The sequence below is a fragment of the Dryas octopetala genome, chromosome 3 (assembly GCF_963921425.1).
Source record: "Dryas octopetala chromosome 3, drDryOcto1.1, whole genome shotgun sequence".
In the NCBI taxonomy this organism is placed as follows: Eukaryota; Viridiplantae; Streptophyta; class Magnoliopsida; order Rosales; family Rosaceae; genus Dryas; species Dryas octopetala.
In genome coordinates this window covers 23,239,377-23,258,749 of record NC_141368.1, presented here as the reverse complement: position 1 = coordinate 23,258,749, position 19,373 = coordinate 23,239,377, and the positions used below count along the sequence as shown (strand labels likewise).

General features: G+C 36.3%; 2 protein-coding genes and 1 long non-coding RNA gene across 7 annotated transcripts; all 3 read right to left on the bottom strand.

The window, feature by feature from the left end:
* Window positions 1–47: 47 nt before the first annotated feature.
* LOC147291874 (uncharacterized) lies at window positions 48–1,293 on the bottom strand. Its single transcript, XM_086236050.1, has 2 exons — window positions 1,283–1,293; window positions 48–894 (listed from the first exon to the last, which is right to left on the bottom strand). The coding sequence occupies exons 1-2, from the start codon at window positions 1,291–1,293 to the stop codon at window positions 48–50; spliced, it is 858 nt and encodes a 285-aa protein (XP_086092176.1).
* An 856-nt stretch (window positions 1,294–2,149) lies between these two features.
* LOC147291873 (uncharacterized) lies at window positions 2,150–7,904 on the bottom strand. Of its 2 annotated transcripts, XR_015121354.1 has the most exons (6): window positions 7,384–7,904; window positions 5,971–6,038; window positions 5,779–5,844; window positions 5,636–5,688; window positions 2,920–3,377; window positions 2,150–2,840 (listed from the first exon to the last, which is right to left on the bottom strand). It is a non-coding gene; the product is annotated as an uncharacterized LOC147291873 (long non-coding RNA). The 2 variants fall into 2 exon arrangements; XR_015121355.1 differs by lacking the exons at window positions 5,779–5,844; window positions 5,971–6,038.
* A 4,463-nt stretch (window positions 7,905–12,367) lies between these two features.
* LOC147291872 (uncharacterized) lies at window positions 12,368–17,910 on the bottom strand. Of its 4 annotated transcripts, XM_086237574.1 has the most exons (6): window positions 16,796–17,910; window positions 15,398–15,665; window positions 15,221–15,295; window positions 15,032–15,080; window positions 13,280–13,644; window positions 12,368–13,046 (listed from the first exon to the last, which is right to left on the bottom strand). In XM_086237574.1, exon 1 carries the CDS (start codon window positions 17,897–17,899, stop codon window positions 16,796–16,798), a length of 1,104 nt encoding a protein of 367 aa, XP_086093700.1. In that variant the 5' UTR covers window positions 17,900–17,910; the 3' UTR covers window positions 12,368–13,046; window positions 13,280–13,644; window positions 15,032–15,080; window positions 15,221–15,295; window positions 15,398–15,665. The 4 variants fall into 4 exon arrangements, with proteins under 4 accessions (XP_086093700.1, XP_086093702.1, XP_086093701.1 ...); XM_086237576.1 differs by having other exon boundaries at window positions 13,280–13,662; window positions 15,398–17,910; XM_086237575.1 differs by having other exon boundaries at window positions 15,221–15,265; window positions 15,398–17,910.
* Window positions 17,911–19,373: the final 1,463 nt, after the last annotated feature.

The following is a 19,373-nucleotide window of genomic DNA, read 5'->3' as shown; positions in this document are numbered from 1 at the left end:
TGGCCAGGCGGATAACCATGAAGCTTGTAACATGTCTCCACAGTATGTCAATCCCTGTCACAGTAGCTACAGTGAAGTGGTGGCCGGCCGTTGTGCTGTGAGAAACCTTGGCGAGTTTGAGTGGCGGCAGCAATGGAGACATCAGCAACAGAGGAAGTGAGTTCACGTTGTTTCTCTTCTTGAACAATAAGAGAATATGCCTTTTGTACCACCGGAAGGGGATTCATGAGTAGAATTTGACCTCTAACTGCACTATAGGAATCATTTAATCCCATGAGAAACTGCATAAGTTTGTCTTGCTCGAAATTTTCGTTGTGGGTCTTCAATCCACCACAGGAGCAGGTAGGTGGAGCACGATAAAGAAAAAGCTCATCCCACAGGTTTTTGAGCTTGGTATAATAGGCAGAAACTGAAAGTGAACCTTGGGTATGAGAAGCAATGGCCTTCTGTATCTGAAAGATGCGAGGTGTGTTCCCTTGTGAGAAGCGATCATTCAAGTCTTCCCAAATTTCGCGTGCGAAGTCTGCATAGACAACGCCATTGGCCAAATCTTGATCCACTGTATTCACCAACCAAGAGAGAACCATCTTATCACACCTTACCCAAAGAGCATGTTCAATTGGGAATTTTTTCGGATGTGGCCGTTCTAGAGTTCCATCAACACATCCGATTTTGTTCTTGGTCGTGAGAGCATTGACCATTGATCGCCGCCATGTCGCATAGTTGTCTCCATTGAGACGGTTTAAGACCAGTAATAGACCTGGATGGTCTGAAGAATGAATAAAGTATGGACTAGATGCTTCAGTAGCAGAGTCTTTGGTGAGGGAAGAAGAATCATCGTTCCTTCCTATGTTGAATGGGCAGATGAAGGCAAGGGAATGAAGCCCTTGAACGCTTCACGCACAGAGAAAAGAACAAATCAAGAGCAATTAGGATGGTGCTCTGATACCATCATAAATTTGTAATAGAAGAGTGATTTCTCTTTATTAAATTGGTACGTAGCAATGGTACATCGATATATACACGGCTACAGCTAGAGTTATGGTAAGCAATCCACAATCATAGAGATTGGGAGGTCCTAGTTTAGTAAGTAAATAACAAATTGATGATAATAAAATATTTACAAATATTTTCCTTAACAGATTCCTTGATGGATTCACATATACTAGAATCTCACATGTGAACCAACATGAAAAATGAATTGGACAAAGTGTGGAGTCAGTGTATGGTCTTGTCATTGTCATGGTTGTGTCATGTCAAGTCGGATATTCGAATCCAATACCTTGACTTCATTTCACCAACATAAAATAAGAAAATTAAACACAAAACGACATTGATGGGAGCCGATACAACAATCTTGAGAAAGCTGCATCCAAGCTTCAACTAAAGCTACTTCTTCATCATTGAACCAATTCGGATCCTTTACCATGATTGAAATTGAAAAGAAAACTTTTCTATAATATGAATGAGTGAAAATGATAGATTGATGTGTGAAAAAATGAGATGTAAATGCTCAATTTATAGGAAAAGTGATGAAATAGCCCGTTGGAAATTTTATTTAATTTTTTCTAAATTTTTTTCGTAGTTTTTGGTATTTGTTTGTATTTTTTAATCCTAATTATAACGATCATTTATTTACAGTCGTTAATCTCTGACGGTTATTAAATTGGATTGTGGGATCAGCGCCACGTGTCTGTTCCTTTTGCAAATAAAAAAAAAATTAAACGGTTTGAAGATTTGGACCGTCCGTCACGCACACACGTGTGCTTTGGGAGTGAGACAGGGTCTGTCACGTGGGCCCCCCCTGTCGGCACCTTTTCACATCCTCATATTTTTCCAAATCTACCCCCTACTTTTAATTAATACCAACACAATTATACAAACCCAAGTTTGTTAGAGAAGGGCTGCAGTGATATTTCACCACCCCCACTTTCTCTCAATTAAACCATCTGCATGTGATGTTACAAAGTGGGCCCCACTCTCTCTCAAATTTTACCCTCATTCACTCTCATTCTCACATTCCAGTGCACTAATTATGGTTTGAGGGCTTTTATAAACTTTTACTCTCAGCACTAAAGACAGCCTTAGGAACTAAACCTTACAATTCATCCTTTAAAAAGGGGTATTTATACAAGCATACAAACTCTCATATTTACATAAAGAGTAATTACACATTTTATCCCATATTTACTGATATTACACAAAAGCCCCAAAATTCTCTATAAATAGAGACCTTAAGCAAAGGATAATTCATTCAGAAAAAGAGGGAAGGGAGAGCAAGCGTACAACTCTCTCCATTCTTTCTTAACCAAACCCAACACTACAACCCTTTCCATGCTTCCTTTCTTAGCCATGCCATCACTACAACCCTCTCTATGCTTCATTTCTTAGCCATGTCATCACCATGCCTTCTCTGCAAAATCCCTCTCCAAATAGCAACAAAACTCAAGCACAGCCACAAAAATCTCAGCCATCATAACCCATTAGATCCATTAGATCAAAAGCCATAAACAGAGGTCACTGAGCATTCCTCTTACTAAACTCATATATGTTCAGCTCCCACACCACAAGCATAATGCCAAGCTCCATGAATCACCAAATCACAAGCATTTTCCTAAGCTATGCCGAACACCTTCACTCTGCCATCCAAGGGGCCTGGGAGCACAACAAAGGATTCCATAGGACGATCGATCGTTCTTTGGGGTTATTTGGGCCTAGTTTCGCTTACTCAGAAAAAGGGGCTGCTGTACAATCTCCATCCACAAAAATTGCCCCAACATAAATGGCAACTCTGCTACGGACTAGGTTGTGTTCCATTACTTCTTCACGATCTACATGCTCTGTCAAGATCAAGAAAAATTTTTCAAAGAAGCAAAAAAAAAAAAAAAAAAAAAAGAGCACTAAAACTCATTTCACTACCTTGAGACTATCACATCTCTCTCTGCCCAAAGAAAGAGACCTCCACTTTCCCTCACAAAAAGCCATGGCAAAGGGAAAGCAGCAAGGCTCAAAGAGAACTATGCTCATCTCTCCTCCCAGATCAAAGAAAATCAAAACTCTCGATGTAAGCCGCCGCCATCGCATCACCGTCTCGATGAACTCCCCTTACGACACTCACACATGGGGGCTTCTTTTATTTAGTTCTGGTGCAAAGAAAATAGTTGGTAATAGAATGCAGTTAGGAGTAACCATTGCAAACCACTACATCAAGCATTTCAAATAACTTGAGCACAAAAAAAAAATAATAATAATCACTGAGATCAAGGAGTGAAATAGACAATGCCAAATTAACTACTTAAGGAGGTTACAAAAGGATCCATTTCTCCTCGACTCCTAACTGCATGGTTCTTGAGTATGATAGTCACTTATTAATTCACCTGTTCCAAAATAAAAAAGCAGAACTTGATAAAATCTCCAAGTAAAGCAATAATAATATCTGAACAAGAAACCATAAATCACAACCTGGCATGCAAGAAATCATAGATCATAAATCATAAGAACAACAGGCAAGGCTTTATGCTACATAAACCTAACAAATGGAAGGGCCACATGTAGAATAAGTTTGAAACCAAGCTGGTTATATTCAGGTTGGTTATCCATTTAAAAGTCCATGACCCATCTCAGCCTGCCAAGCAGCATTAGATACAAAGACTTGGATCTCGAGGTTTGAGAACCTTCTAATCCTTAGTACCAATAATCTTATAACAGTGTCATTTCTTTTAAGGTACCCCAACTACGAAACTGTGTCAATTAGGTACCTCCGTTAGTCTGGCCGTCAAAAAAGCCGTTATCTGGTGACGTGGCACATGCCGACCCCACCACTAAAAGACTTAATTTTAATTTAGTACCTCAACTTTACCATATTTTTCTACAACCATATAAAAATTGAAAAATATTTATTTATTTGCAAGTTTTTAAACTTGAGGTATAAAGTTGAAAAACATAGTAAAGTTGAGGTACTAAATTGAAATGAAGCCTTTTAGTGATGGGTCCGCGTGTGCCACATCATCAGATAACGACCTTCTTGACGGCTAAACTAACGGAGGTACCTAGTTGATACAGTTTCATAGTTGGAGTACCTTAAAAGAAATGACACTGTTATAAGATTATTAGTACTAAGGATTAGAAGATTCTCAAACCTCGAGATCCAAGTCTTTGTATCTAATGCTGCTTGGCAGGCTGAGCTGGGTCATGGACTTTTAAATGGACTTTCAGGGTACAGAGTATCTAAATGCTTCCATGCCAGAGAATATGATGGATGCCTCATAAACCCATCCTTGGGACATTCAGTTGCATGACACCTCATATGTTCAGCAATATGCTTCGACATATAAAACATCTTCAATCTCGATTTTAGAGGGAAGTACCAAATAACCTTAGCTGAGACTTTGTTTCTAGAAGTATCATCTTCCTTGTTATCTTTATATCTTGATTTGCCACACACCGAACATGCAGTCAATTTTGAGGTTTCTTTCCAATACATCATGCAATCATTAGGACATGCATCAATCTTCTCATACGTGAGACCTAACCCATTTATAAGTTTTTTTGCCTTATAACAAGATTCAGGCAAACAATCTCCATCAGGCAACATTCTTTTTACCAATTCTAGTAACGTAGTGAATAATCTATCCGGCAAACTCCCTAAACACTTAATCTGGTACAATCTTACAACGGCCTCCAATTTCTTAAACTCTTTACAACCAGGATACAACTCTTGATTTGCCTCTTCAAGCAACTTGAAAAAACTTTCAGCCTCTGCTAGACGCCCATCCACAATAAGGGGTTGTGTCGACGACCAGACCTCTTCTTCCGTTACTGGTTGAACAAATATGTCATTAAGAAAATCGTGCATACCATCCATCTCCCCTCCTACATCATCTTCTATCATCCTTAAATTTGGCTCTCCAATGTTAGGCTCCCTATGATGACGCCACCAAGCTTTTTTATAATCTTTATCCATATCATGCCAAACAAGATGATCCATAATAGTTTGTCTTCCAAAGGTATATCGATTGCAACATGTTTTACAAGAACATTTGAACTTATCTAGCCCAACACCATTCGCAACCGCTTGATCCAAAAACAAATTGATTCCATCTACGTATGCCTCTAACTATCGCGGTATCGTCAACTAACTCCTATCCATGCTTTACCTCCTAATAATCACAAGATATTACGTGACTCTTAGATGAAAACTCTAGACTCTAACGCCTACAATCTTTCAATCCCTATCATGTAGGCGTATCTATCCATACCTATTAGATTAAATTCAAAAAACATTCAATATATTAGGAGGAACAAATTAATAAATTAAATTCACAAATTAATAAATTAGGAGGATCAAATTAATAAATTAATTCTCTTATAATTTTTATTTTTAAGGTTGATACATGAATTTTTAAAGTTAAATAGTATGTTAGCTAAATAACTAATATTTTTCATACTACCCTAATAATATATTAACACTAACATGCAATATATGACAAAATAAACACAAATCTAACACATACATATATATATCAATTAAATTAAGCATAAATAATTTTTAACATATTTTTAGCTCTAACAAATTTTTAACTACAACACATCAACATACAACCACAAAAAACAAATATCCGAGACATAGAAAAACCTTGTTGCCAAATCAAAATCTCCACCCAAACCTTGTTGCACCAAAGGGTAGGCCTGCAAAATAGAACACAAAAAAACATAGATTAGATCCAAATCAAACACAAAAAATCAGACCCAAATCAAAGGCAAAACTGAAAAATCAACCTAAAAATCCAAGGATGCACAAAATGAAACACCAATCGATCTTTGTTACTCCTTTGCCGATCGAACCTAAAAAAAAAAAAGAGAGAAATGAAACCCAAAATCAGATCTGTTTGAAACTCAAAATCTAATAAATCAGAAACTCAAATCAAAGAAGGAAGACCCAAAATCAACACAAAAATACCAAAAATCAACCTGAAATTGTGTTCAAACAAAGGAAGACCCAAATCAAACCCCAGTCGATCGAGTTCTAAAGACCGCACCTGAAAAGAAGATAATCCAACAAAATAAAGAAAATAAGAATATATTACGAAGAAGAAGAAGAAGGGAAGAAGAAGAAAAGAAGAAAAAGAAAAAGAAAAGAAGAAAAGAAGAAGAAGATCTTCACTGTAAACGTGAAGGAGAAGGAGGCGTGCGGCGAACTGGCGAAGGAGAAGGAGAAATGAAAGGGGGGGAGGCTGCACAGCGTAAGTAGGTTAGAGCAATCCTGGCGGTTTGGAACGCCAGGATTAAATATGATGGCGGTCCAATCCGCCAGGATTGAGTTTGACCGTCAACGGGCCTTCTGAACACGGGAATTTTCCCGCTTGTTTAATCCTGGCGGATATAACCGCCACGTATGAGTAATCCTGGTGTTTTAATCCACCACAATTGAGTAATCTTGGCGGTCCCGTCTGCCAGGATTGAGTTTGACTCTCAATAGGCGTTCGGAACGCGGGAATTTTCCCGCTTGTTTAATCCTGGCGGATATAACCGCCACGTATGTTTAATCCGGGCGGTTTAATCCGCCACAATTGAGTAATTCTGGCGGTTTTATGTGTCCACCAGAAATAGAGTAGCATTCGCGTTGGTTAGGACTAATCCGCCAGCACTGTTCGCCACAATAGACAGTTTTTGTAGTAGTGATGAGAAGGTCCTCAAACCTCAGGACCTAAGTAATTCTCGTGTAGATGTATGTGTGTGTATGTGTATGTACAATATAGTAAATTATCGAGGTGAATTTAAACAATGTGCGGTAGTAACTCAAAAGAAAAAGCAATTTGCCGAAATGAATTTAAGTTCAAAGATATCTCTTTACTATTTTTTTTTGTTGGCTAATAAAGAGGACACAGAAAGAAAAAAGACTAACAAACAAGATTTGCAACTGAGTTCAACTTGTGTTTAAAAAGTTCATAGTACTAGTAATTCCTACATCCAATTGATTTGGACCAACCAAATTCAAAGCCATAGATTGCATTAACATAACTTTAGGACTTGCCATATATCCAATTAGCACTAGAGTTAAGTAGAAAAAGGATTAGCAAAAGACAAATAATTAAAATTTAACTTTACATGTCAAGGTATCATAAGTGGGTCAATGGGGATTCTACATATGCATGATCTCCCTCTAGAATAAGTGATGGAAACTCATTGAAAGAAGCGTTAAATTGACACAAATAGACCACATTTTTCCTCAATCTTATCCTCTACTGAGAAGCACACCCAACCAAGCATAAGTTAACCCTTTATAAATACCCAAAAAAAAAAAAAAAAGCTCAAAATTAATATTAATGACATCAAAGATATATGGAATATGAAGGGAGGAAAAGAAGTTACTGATGGACTTACTGGGCACAAAGCAACCAAGCAGTTGGGCTGTAATGTTTATGGAAGATTCTTGAGACAAATCGTATTCAAAAGTAGGACAAGCCAGGAATTGGGCGGAGAAAGCATGAGCTGTAGTTTCTTTAGCCATTTTTGAAAAGGAAAACTCAAATGCATGTTGTGACCAGAAAACGCATCTTCTCCATCCCGCAATCCCTCTCACATATGGGAACATTTTTATCGATCTTGTGCCAGGTGAAGTCGGCAATAACAAGGCAGACTTTCGACCTCCGAGATGGGCAAAACTATGCTGCATAAGTGGTTCCATAAATTCTGGAGTAGGCAAAACTATGGTGCTTAACTCTGGTGGGTGCAGAACTTGGATGCGTTGACTAGATTCATTGAAGATGCGGTCGGCTACTATAGCCCAACCTATATCTTCACTGAGAAATTGATAGCTAAACCATATATACTCATCATCGTCCTCCAAGTCGAGGACTAAAGCCCTGCCTTGAAAGGGAAAAGGACCACCAAAGCACATGGAATTGAGCATTCTCTAGTCTTCTTTTAGCAATTCGGACAAGTTGAGATTGGCCATGGCCACGTCAAAGCAGTACACCGGATGTTTTGGGCTGGAGACCATGATCTTGGTGCCCCCAACTGCATAATTGAAGTAAGTATTAGAGTAATTTGGGTCTGGTTGAAACGAAAGGCTCAATGGAAGGTCTTGCAGGGTGAACCATCTCTCGCTATTCCGGTGGAATACCTCAAAAGAATGGTCAGTGTCCAAGCAATCAGCCGAGAGTGCATAGAGATTCCCGTCCACCTCAAACAGAAAGGGCATAGCTTTTCCATTTTGGAAATTCTCAAAGCAATCCGGGAAGATACTTGTCCCCCGTGGAGGAGTACTTTTGCAACTTGGTTGTTGCACTACTTGAATCATCATCATCATCATATATCATCGTCATCATCCATGGATAAATCTCTCAATTTGATGGCGTGGATAACGTATCTATGGAGACCATCATCCAACAACACCGTACGTGCTACAGATATACAGAGACTTCTCAATCTCCGCCGCCGTCTCCATCTCCCTTCCTTTCCCCTCGATTAGCTTCACTCTAGGTTTTCCTATTTCACTTCGGCTGGATTGCATTCCCTTTGTAATATCTCTTTTCTTTTCTTTTATTTATTTTTTGGGAATTCTTATCAAAATAACAAACCACATTTTTAGATTACTCATTCTAGGAATCGGCAATGGGCCGGGCCGGGCCAACCTGGCCCAAATTTTTTAAGTTCGGGCTGGGCTCGGGCTTGAATTATAGGAGCCCAATAGAGCCTGTTTAGATCGACACATATATATCTTCAATAAAAAAATATAAGATTTTGGCTATGTTGTGATTTGAACATGAGACCTCACATAACAAGCTTCAACTCTCAACTAACTGAATTGACTAATTTATTTGTTAAGTTTGTGAATCATAACATATTTAATAGCTCTTTCGTTTATTTACTTCAATAAATTATTAATATGCTTATTAAGTTATTATATAATATTATTATGTTAGTAATAGTGTAATACCATAAATAATAAATTTTTAAAATTATATACAACATTACAACTATAATAAAACATAAATGTACATATGTTTTATTATATATTTTATTACATATTTTCATAAACAAATGATGCAATTGTGTTTTCAACGATCCGAACCGTTCAAATTTTAGTTCCTCACTCAAAGATAATTCGTGAAAAAAATTAGTTCAATTGGAGATGTAAAAGTGACATAAGGGTGGTCGAATTAATGAACGATCGTGGTTTTTCTAATAATGATCGAATAGGTAGATGAATTTCGATTTGGCTGATTTTTTGTAAAAATAATTTTTAACTATGAACATAGAAAATGAATGGGTTAGATTATTGAAATCACGTTGTGGTCTTCATAATTATGGAAACGACAAGGTTTCAACGGGAGAGTTATTAGAATTATACTCTTCAAGTGTATTTATATGCAGAAGCTCACATATCGATCATGTTTTCAACGATCCGAACCGTTCAAACTTTAGTTCTCCACTCAAAGAGAATCCTTGCAAAAAATTAGCTCAATCGGAGATGTAAAAGTGACGTAACGGTGATCGAATTAATGAATGATCGTGGTTTTTCTAATGATAATCGAACATTCGAACGGGTAGATGAATTTCTATTTGGCCGATTTTTTGTAAGGATGATCTTTGACTATCAACATATAAAATGAACAATCAGATCGTTGAATTAATGAACAATCGTGGTTTAATAACTTTAATTATAGCTGTATTATAAAAGTTTATTATAATAACTTTATATAGTTGTAAATTTGTAATGTTGTATATAATTTTAAAAGTTTATTATTTATAGTATTACACATTTTACAATATTACTATTTACTAACATTATATGATTATAGTATTATATAATCACTTAATAAGCATATTAATAATTTATTAGAGTATACAAACGAAAAACCTATTAAATATGTTCTGATTCACCAATTAGACAAATAAATTAGTCAACTCAGTTGGTTGAGAGTTGAAGTTTGTTCCATGAGGTCCCATTTTCGATTCACAACATAGTCAAAAATCCTATATTTTTTGATTAAAGATATATTGTGTGTAAATTGGCTTTGGGTCGGGCCTAAGCAGGCCGGGCTTCAGGCGGCCCGTGAGCTTCAAGGGGATGGCCCAAGCCCAGCCCAATGACTATTCGGGCTGGGCCGGATCGGCCCAAATTTCGGGCCAGATCGGAGCTTCGGGTGGGCTTCTAGCCTTGGGCTTTTTGGTGATCCCTAACTCATTCTACCTCATTTCTCTATTAGACTACGGAGCCTACTCTAAGCTCCATGAATAATGCTAATTGTCCCACCATTGTTTCCGAACATTTGTATCCCACAGGTCATTATTTTACTGGATAATGTATTTTTTTTTTTAAGTTTTTTTTTTTTTTTTTGTATCCAATGCATGAATACCATGTAAGGTGGTATACAATTGTGGTATAAAAATATGATAAGTGTAACATTACTGAAGCTCCATATTCCCCCATTTAATACTTTGTAAACTTACCTTAAACACTAGATGGCATAACCAGTCATTCACCTCCTATAATTCGAGAACAATTCTATAAGTTTTTCAAAAGCTTATATTTAATAGATTGCAATGATATTAGTTTTGAATTCGAATTTATTTATCAAAGACCACACTAACACAATTTAGACCATATTGAATGTAATAAGTTGAGTGCATACTTTGTCGTTCATGCTTTTCATCTCCATATGCACTAAACACATCTTGTGGCTTCATATATAATAGGAGAAACCTTGAGCCATACTTAGCGATTTCATTTCGCTTTATAATAGACACCCATTTGTAAACTTTTGAGATTTAAAGTCTTTATTTTTGTTATGGTGTTGAAGTTGTAGCTAGGCTCCATTTCTCAATTTCTCCACGTTTTCAATAAAATTCAACTCTAATGGAATTGTCTCTTTCCACGTTTGGCCAATTATTTATTTTGTCAACATCAATAATAAAAAGTGATATAATATTATTATAGTCCTTGATGAGTTTAGTAACTACTATAAATATATATATATATATTCTTTGTTGTAAAATTGATGAAAATAAAGAGAGAAAATATATTAAGAGAACACAAGAGAGAAAAATAAAGAGAATGGAAGAGATAGGTCAGATTCAAGTGTATTTCATTACTTCATAACCGTGCATGCCTATTTATAGGCAAATAGAAACTTACATTTAGTAGTGTAGTACATTCATCCACTAAACTAGTGGACATTCATCCACACATTTTGGTGGACATTCATTCACTAGTTACTATATTTACAACACTCCACCTTGAATGTCCACCAATTAGTGATAGACTAACAGTTGTCTCATTAAAATCTTATTATGAAAACTCAGTAAGTGAGACAAAACGTAAACAAAGAAAAAAGAGTACAACCTTCTTCAATATCATTGATATGATGTTGGACGGCCATAATGCTGCCTCGTTAAAACCTTATTATAAAAAATAATGTGAGACAAAAACCTAGTAGAAAGAAAAGATAATACAGTGCACATATGTCTAATAGTGTTATGCTCCCCCTATACCACAAACCTTAGGGTAAAAACGCTTTTTAAGATAGATTTTGTTTTTCATAATTTTACTTAAGTATAAAATGGGAACTTTGGAATTTTTTTATTTTTTTTGTTGAACAGAAAACTAAACGGCCGACCCTATATTCTAGGTAGTATTAGTACAACAAAACCTTGTTATTAACATCCCCTGCCAAAAAAAAAAAAAACCTTGTTATTAACATCGAAAATTAGAATACATGATCAAAACCAATCTGTAAGCTCTTAATGCTGTTATTCTTGGAACTCGGATTCATTTTCTCGCCTTTGATTTGTAAATATTGGTGCCATGATATTTCCTTGAAATTTTTTCTGTGCCAATTATATATAACTGTACGAAGCATAACTTGATAAAATCCGACATGAGTGCAAAAAGGGTTCAATGGAAGCTCCGACATGAGAGCAAATCAAATAAGAATATATTTTTTTCAAATTAAAATTAAAAAGCATAATTTGATAAATTCCTCTTGTTTTAAGATCAAAACAAGATCGAAATCATAAACCACAACCTGGCATGTAAGTAGACTATGGCCACGTTTGGTGCGCGTGACTGGATTGGAAAGGATAGTCAATGCCATGTTTGGTTGTGCACAAAACTAAAAGGCAGGATTAGCTAAATAATGCTATTTTAGTCTTGTTTTTCAAAAAAGTAAACATTTTTTTTTTTTTTTCACATTTTGAATAATAAAATTTAACAAAATAATAATATATGAAATAAATAACAAATTTTTTTTTTTTCAACTTCAAAGGAAATGATTTTTTTCAATACAAACAAAATAATAATGTTACCAAAATTAATATCTACCAAATAAAGTAAATCAAAAACTACTCAAATATTCAACTCATTGGTCATGCAATGAGTTTAGCCACCATACCAAAATAATAGTACCAAAATTAGTATCCACCAATCTAGTCATTCAAATACTACTTAAATATGCAAACCAAAATAATAGTACCAAAATTAGTATCCACCAATCTAGTCATTCAAATACTACTTAAATATGCAACTCATTCTTTATGAGATAAGTTGCAATACGTACTCCATTTTATCTTCTGCAGTATCTAAAGCAAGAAAAAGATCAACTGTAGATGCATCATAATCAGCCACAAACACTTTTAAAGCTTTAATTCGATTTGTAGTGGAAAGCCCCAACCTTAGTAGCTCAGCTTGCTCCTCATCTTTTTTAGCCCGAGTCTCCTATTTATCCTTTTTGTCATCTTTGGATTGCATTGATTGGATTAGGAGGCGTGTTTGCTCATTGGATGTCTGCATAACTTCCTTGAATGATTCAGCAAACTTGTCTAACCCAGCAGATAAAACCTCATCTTGTCTTTTCTTTTTCTTTTGTGTGGAATGAGATTTAGTAGCCGATACTTCACCAGCCTCTATATTAGTTTGATTCTGGTTGACCTCCTCAAGAATGTCAGCTGATGCAAGAGAGCTTCTTCCAGTTGCACAGTCTGTTCCAAATATATGTATGAGTTTCTCATAATATGGACAAGGTTTCTGCTTCCTTGTTATGCTACAAGTCAAACAAACAGAATCATCAACAAATGAAATATGGGGAACAACCAATCAAATAAGCAAGACATAAATGGCAAGATAATAGATCAACACCAACTGCATCATTAAATTTAAGCCAAGAAACCAATCTGCATGCTACAATTACAAAAAAATAAAAAATATGCATGACCATAATAAATACAACCAGCCCCTCAGTTCTAGTTGCTAGTTGCTTCTAAATAAGTACCATACCTGAACATAGGTATTCCATGCCTCATCACTGTCAACTTCCACACATTTCTTTACATCATTCGATGCAAACCCACTCTTCTGGAGCATATCATATACTAGACTGTACTGCTTTTTTAAAGCTTTGATTCTTGAGTCAACATGTGGATTAGCTTTCAGTCATGATCTTGGAAACTTTAGAAGTAAAGCATCTTCTATTAAAGAATTGGTACCAAGTTTGAATTGACCATTATCACGAGACTGGCCTTTTGCAACTAGATCTTCAATAATGTCTACAAGTGCATCCTCCTCATTTCTTGACCATACACGTCGACTCCCTTTTTTACTAGTAGCCCCACCAACTTGACTAGTATTACTAGTATCCATTCCTAAAATAAGATAAGACACTGAACTGAATTAATGATTCTATTCATTAATGCTTAAAAAACATATGCAACAACTGTACAGCATATAATATGAGCTAAGAAGAAATTTAGAAATTGGTTGTTGTTGACTCAACATATGGCAACAGTTTGAGCAATTACTTGTGCATGTTGAAACATTAGTAAAGGAAATAAGAGTTGTCATATTAGTTTTTATATATATATATAATTGCTATATTAGTAAAAATGCTGATATTTGTACACTAAAATTAAGCTCCTAGAGTTTAACTAAAACCCAATAAACATTACATCAAACCAAACTACCAACTTATATAATACATACCAGTTGATGCCTTCCAAGTACGATATATTATATGAGGACAGCAAATTGAACACTATGCATTCAGTCAAACACATAAAAAAAAAAGATATTATTACATCTTCTACAAAGAGGTATAGCATGAACAACATCAAGTGCAGCTTCCAACTTCAGGCCCACATATACTGGAAATTTCCCAAATGCATATCAAAGACAAGCATTATTGATGTTCCAGGCAGATATTACACATTCACAAATGTAAAAACAGAGTAGACGCACACCATATAGTATTACATTTACCAAAGAACTTCTAAAGGTACATTTTTACAACGTAGATCTTAAACTTCAGTTGTAACCGAAAAGTTTGAAACACTTGACATCCAACATATCAATAAATGTATGTTTGTTTGTGAGAAAATATATATGGGTCAGATTATATTCAATGAGAATAAATAAAATAATGATATGCATTTTTTTATATTATAAAAAAAAAAAGTGCTAATAAGAGCCAAAGCAACCACAAAAGCTCAACAAGGATTAAGAAGAAAAACAACACCAAAGTGAGAGATGGAAGGTTCCAAGTGTTACAAAGTTTACCAAACTGCTCTAATTACTAATCTGATCTTCATCTTTATCACAGGAACTGAAAAGACACCAAGCTATAAATATATATATATCTATATATATATGTATGTAGCACTTTCATTGATGTACCAAACTATTGTGTTGCTATCCCTATCACTAGTCATCATTACCAAACTAATTCATGGTTAACATATGTTGCCAGAACCACACTGGCCATCAAAATCTCATCCCAATTAAACTATAGCTAGCTAGACACGTATAACCCAAGACCAACCTTTCAGCATGAACAAAGTCATACTCTAGTCTCTAGCTTATTGCCCATACACATTCAAATATGCATTCAAAGCTGCTAGCCCATACACATTCAAAAATTAATCAAAACACAAATGATGAAAACCAAGATAATTTTGTCCAAATCAATCAAAAATCAGACTAATCTCAAATAAACCAGCCTATATAAATGAAAAATTGCATAAAAAAAATACAAACCTCAAGCAAATCAGGTTTATCTCAAGAGAAAATGCAGAATCCTAGTAACCTGCAACAAAAAAAATTCAAACAAACCCATAACCAAATTAAGTAACAGATTGAGAGAGAGTGAGCGAGCGAGAGACAGAGACATAGATAGGTAGTGAGAGAGAGAGGGGAAAAACCCTCAGAAAAAGGAAAAACCTCAACCTTTTCGTAGCTCACAACCAAAGCCCCCAATCTGAGAGTGAGAAACTGGATCACATAGCAGCAATGGAAGAATAGCTGGTATCAGAGAGAATTAAACAAGATTGAGAGAGAGTGAGCGAGAGACAGAGACAGAGATAGAGATAGAGAGAGTGAGAGTGAGAGAGAGAGGAGTGAGACCTGAAGATGACTTGCCGGAGATGACTTTTGCCGGCGATGAGTGGCCGGAGATGACCACCATCGTTGGAAATCGAATCGACGAGAGCAAGAGAGGCGAGAGGTTCAGGCACGATTGGAATATTAATCCTTTCACATTTTAATTGGATAAGTTATCCTACAGCATATAACTTAGGCTGGACTAGGTAGGATTAGGCCTTTTCCAATCCAAAGTCATACTTGCAACCCAAACATGGTAAACAGATAACTTATCCTATTCCAAGCCCATATCCTGCCCAACAAACGGGCTGTATAAGTGCACTCACTAAGTACAACAGACAAGGCTTAATCCTATGTAAATCTGATAAATGGGAGTGCCACTTCTAGTACAAGTTTGAAACCAAACTGGATATAATCAGGTTAGTTATCCATTTAGCTTAACCTGTCAAGCAGCATTAGATACAAAGACATACGTGCGTATATGTGTGTGTGTGTGTGTGCACATAATAGATTTTTTTTTTTTTTTTTTTTTTGAGAAGAGACACATAATAGATTATCAAGGTGAATTGAAACTAAGTGTGCTAGTAACTTGAAATTAAGAAAAAGCAATCTTGCCAAATTGAATTTAAGTTCAAAGATATGTCTTTACTATTTTTTTTTTTGTTGGCCAATAAAAAGGACACAGAAAAAAAAAACAAAGATCGACTAACAAATAAGATTTGCAATTGAGTTCGACTTGTGTTTAAAAAAGTTTAAACTACTAGCAATTCCTATATATCCAATTGATTTGATCCATCCAAATTGGACCAACCATATTCTAAGCCAAAGATTGCATTAACATAACTGTAGGACTTGTCATATATCCAATCAGCATTAGAGTTAATTAGAAAATAGGATTAGCGAACGACAAATTATTAAACTTTAACTTTACATATCATCATGGTATCATAAGTGGGTCAATGGGGATTCTACATGTGCATGATCTCCCTCTAGAAGAAGTGATGGCCGGAAACTCATTTAAAGAAGTATTGGCATGGATTGACAACATACCACATTTTTCTTCAATCTTATCCAAGAAGCACATCCAACCAAGCATCATTTAACCCTTTATAATTACAAAACAAAATCAAAAAACAAAAAACAAAAAAACTTACTAATCTTGAATGACTGGTCAATCACAAAGTTTTTTTTTATTAGAGAACAACTTAAGCATTAACCTTCATAACTTGACAAACTCTAATTGATTTTAGTTGATAGTCTAACAATGCACAAAATGCCCATAGGAACCAATTAACCGTTTTTAATAATTGTAATGGAAAGAATCACATGATGCAAAGTTAAAAAGTACGTACAAATTAAGAGTTAAAACTTAAAAGAGTGAAAGGTTAATTCCAAGGGATGAAAGGAAAATAAGTTACTTACTTACAGCAAAAAAGAACCAAGCAGATCGGTGAGGTTTAAACCGGACTCATGAGATTGTCCGCGAGGCCAATGGCATTCAAAAGTACGACAACCCAGGATTTTGGCGGAGAAAGATGCTGTATCCCTTTTTGAGAAGGAAAACTCAAAAGTTGGGAGCAGAATACGCGTCTTGCATTCCTCTTTGGAGGTGAAATTGGCAATAACAAGACAAAATTTTGGACCTCCTAGATGGGCAAACCTATGCTTAAGTCTTCCTTGAAATCTAGTAGGCAAGCATGATGGCTGTAGAGCTTGGATTTTCTGAACAGAATCATTGAACATGTGGTAGGCTACTATAGCCCAACCTTTAGCGGCGATGAGATGATAGCTAAACATTATATGCTCATTATCAGCATCCTCCAAGTCCAGGACTAAAGCCCTGTCTCGGAAGGGAAAAAAGCCACCACAGAACATGGAAGAGAGTGGTGTCCACTCTTGATTCTTCAAGTCGTTGGCCGCCGCGACGTCAAAGCAAACCACCGGATTTAGTGGGCCCGAGACCATGATCTTGGTGCCTGCGACTGCATGAGATAAGTAACTAGAAAACTCATCTTTGGCTAGGAAGGAGAAAGGTTTCAGTTTTAGGTCCGGCAGGGCGAGCCACGTGGCGGTCGTCCGGTCGAATTTCTCAAAAGACAAAGGCCAGTAGTCTGGAGAGTGACTGTCCCAGCGTAGTGGGTCGGGCCATCCAGAGAGTGCATAGAGATTCCCGTACACCTCAAAGAGAATGGCTTGAGGTTTCGAATCTTGGAACTCCCCAAAGCAGCTTTGGTACTTGATGACATCCACATGAGTTGTACCAGCTGTCTCAAACACATAAGTTCCAAAATTATCAAGTCCGCCGGCAAAAAGGATTTCTGAGCCCAAGCAACCGCAACCCATAAAGTAGGGAACATCCGCGTCCAACTCACTCGCAGCCACTTTTCGTAAGTCGTTGCTGTTACCTGAGAATGATAATAAATCTCTCCATTTGATGGCGTGGATAACGTAACGGTAATCTGGATCCTGATTGCTACATATATATAGAGACTTATCATCATCATCGTCTACCTCCTCCATAGCCATATCAATCTCTAGGGTTTTTCTGATTTCTGATTTTATGCTTCACGCTGTGTTTTATATCCCAAAACTGAACTATCAATTTAATTAGCCAGCCACCGCATCACATCTGGGCTGGATTGCATTCCCTTAATTTGTAATAGGCCGCTGCTCATAACCCAAGCCCAACCCCCATTCTATTTGTATTCATTTTGTTTCTTTTTTCAATTTTTCCGAAATTTTTCTAAGCTTTCGGCAAGGAGTAAAATTTCGTTTTTTAGGGGTATGTAAATTTTAACACCATACCAAATAATTTCGAAAAATTTCGCCGAAATTTTCGAGTCGCGGGGTGGGAGACGCGGGTTCTGGGCGAGTGAGGAGGTGAGAGGTGCGAGGCTGGCTGGGGAAGGAGGGACGAGGCGAGCGATGGGCGTGGACGGTGGTTCTGTGCGAGGTGGGGGAGGAGGCGAGCGAGCAGCGCGAGGCTGGCTGAGGAAGGAGGGATGAGGCGAGCAGCGCTAGGCTGGCTGGGGAAGGAGGGAGGAGGCAAGCCGCAGGCGCGGGCGGCGCAAGCAGTGGGTTTTGGTCGTGGGAGGTGGGCACAGATCTAGTGGCTAGGGAAGGAGGGAGAAGGAAGGGAAGACCACTGGGGGAGGAAGAGGAAAAGGAAAGAAAAAAAGAGGAAGGTCACGGGGGAAGAAGAGGAAAAGGAAAAAAAAAAAAAAAAAAAAGAAGGGAAAAGAAAGGAAAAGGAAAAAAAAAAGAAAAAAAAAGAAAAGAAAAGGAAAGAAAAAAAAAAAGAAGAGAAAAGAAAAAAAAGAAAGAAAAAAGGAAAAAAAAAAAAAAGAAGAGAAAAAAGGAAAGAAATTTTTTTTTTTTTTAAGGTAGATTGAGATTTGGAGTCTTTAGGCAATTGGAAAGAAAAAAAAAAGTTTGAGATTTTATTTGGGGTTTGATATGGTCATTTTGGTGTTTCTTTTAGTTGTAACTTGTAAACATAAATTATGAAAAGAAATTTATTCCCTTATCGTGAAGTTTCATTTCCTTAATGTTTTGGTTTTCTAATTTTGATAATTTGTAAAATTGAAATTTTAGGTAAACAGTTGTCGCCGCTGCTGCCATCGGATTGGTTCTATTTTAACCCAATTTGGCTTAATTTAACTATTGAAGACCATTTCCAAGTCCCTTTGAGTAAACTTGCTACTTTCCGTTGCCACATTGGTGATTTATTTGTGTAATTTTATTATGTAATTATTAATTAGTGAAGTATTTTTTTAACAGTATTGTCTCCAGCGCACATTATATTCATCACATATCACATGAAATCTACTATATTATTTGATTTCTTCAATGTTTTTAATCAATGTAGTAGATAATATGTTAAATAAACATATGGTCAAGTTTCATTCAAAATTTTCATATTTTGATAGCAATTTTCGTCGTTTTTGTCTAATTTTATCGAAATCGAAATTTCTACGAAAATTTCCTCGAAACCGAAATT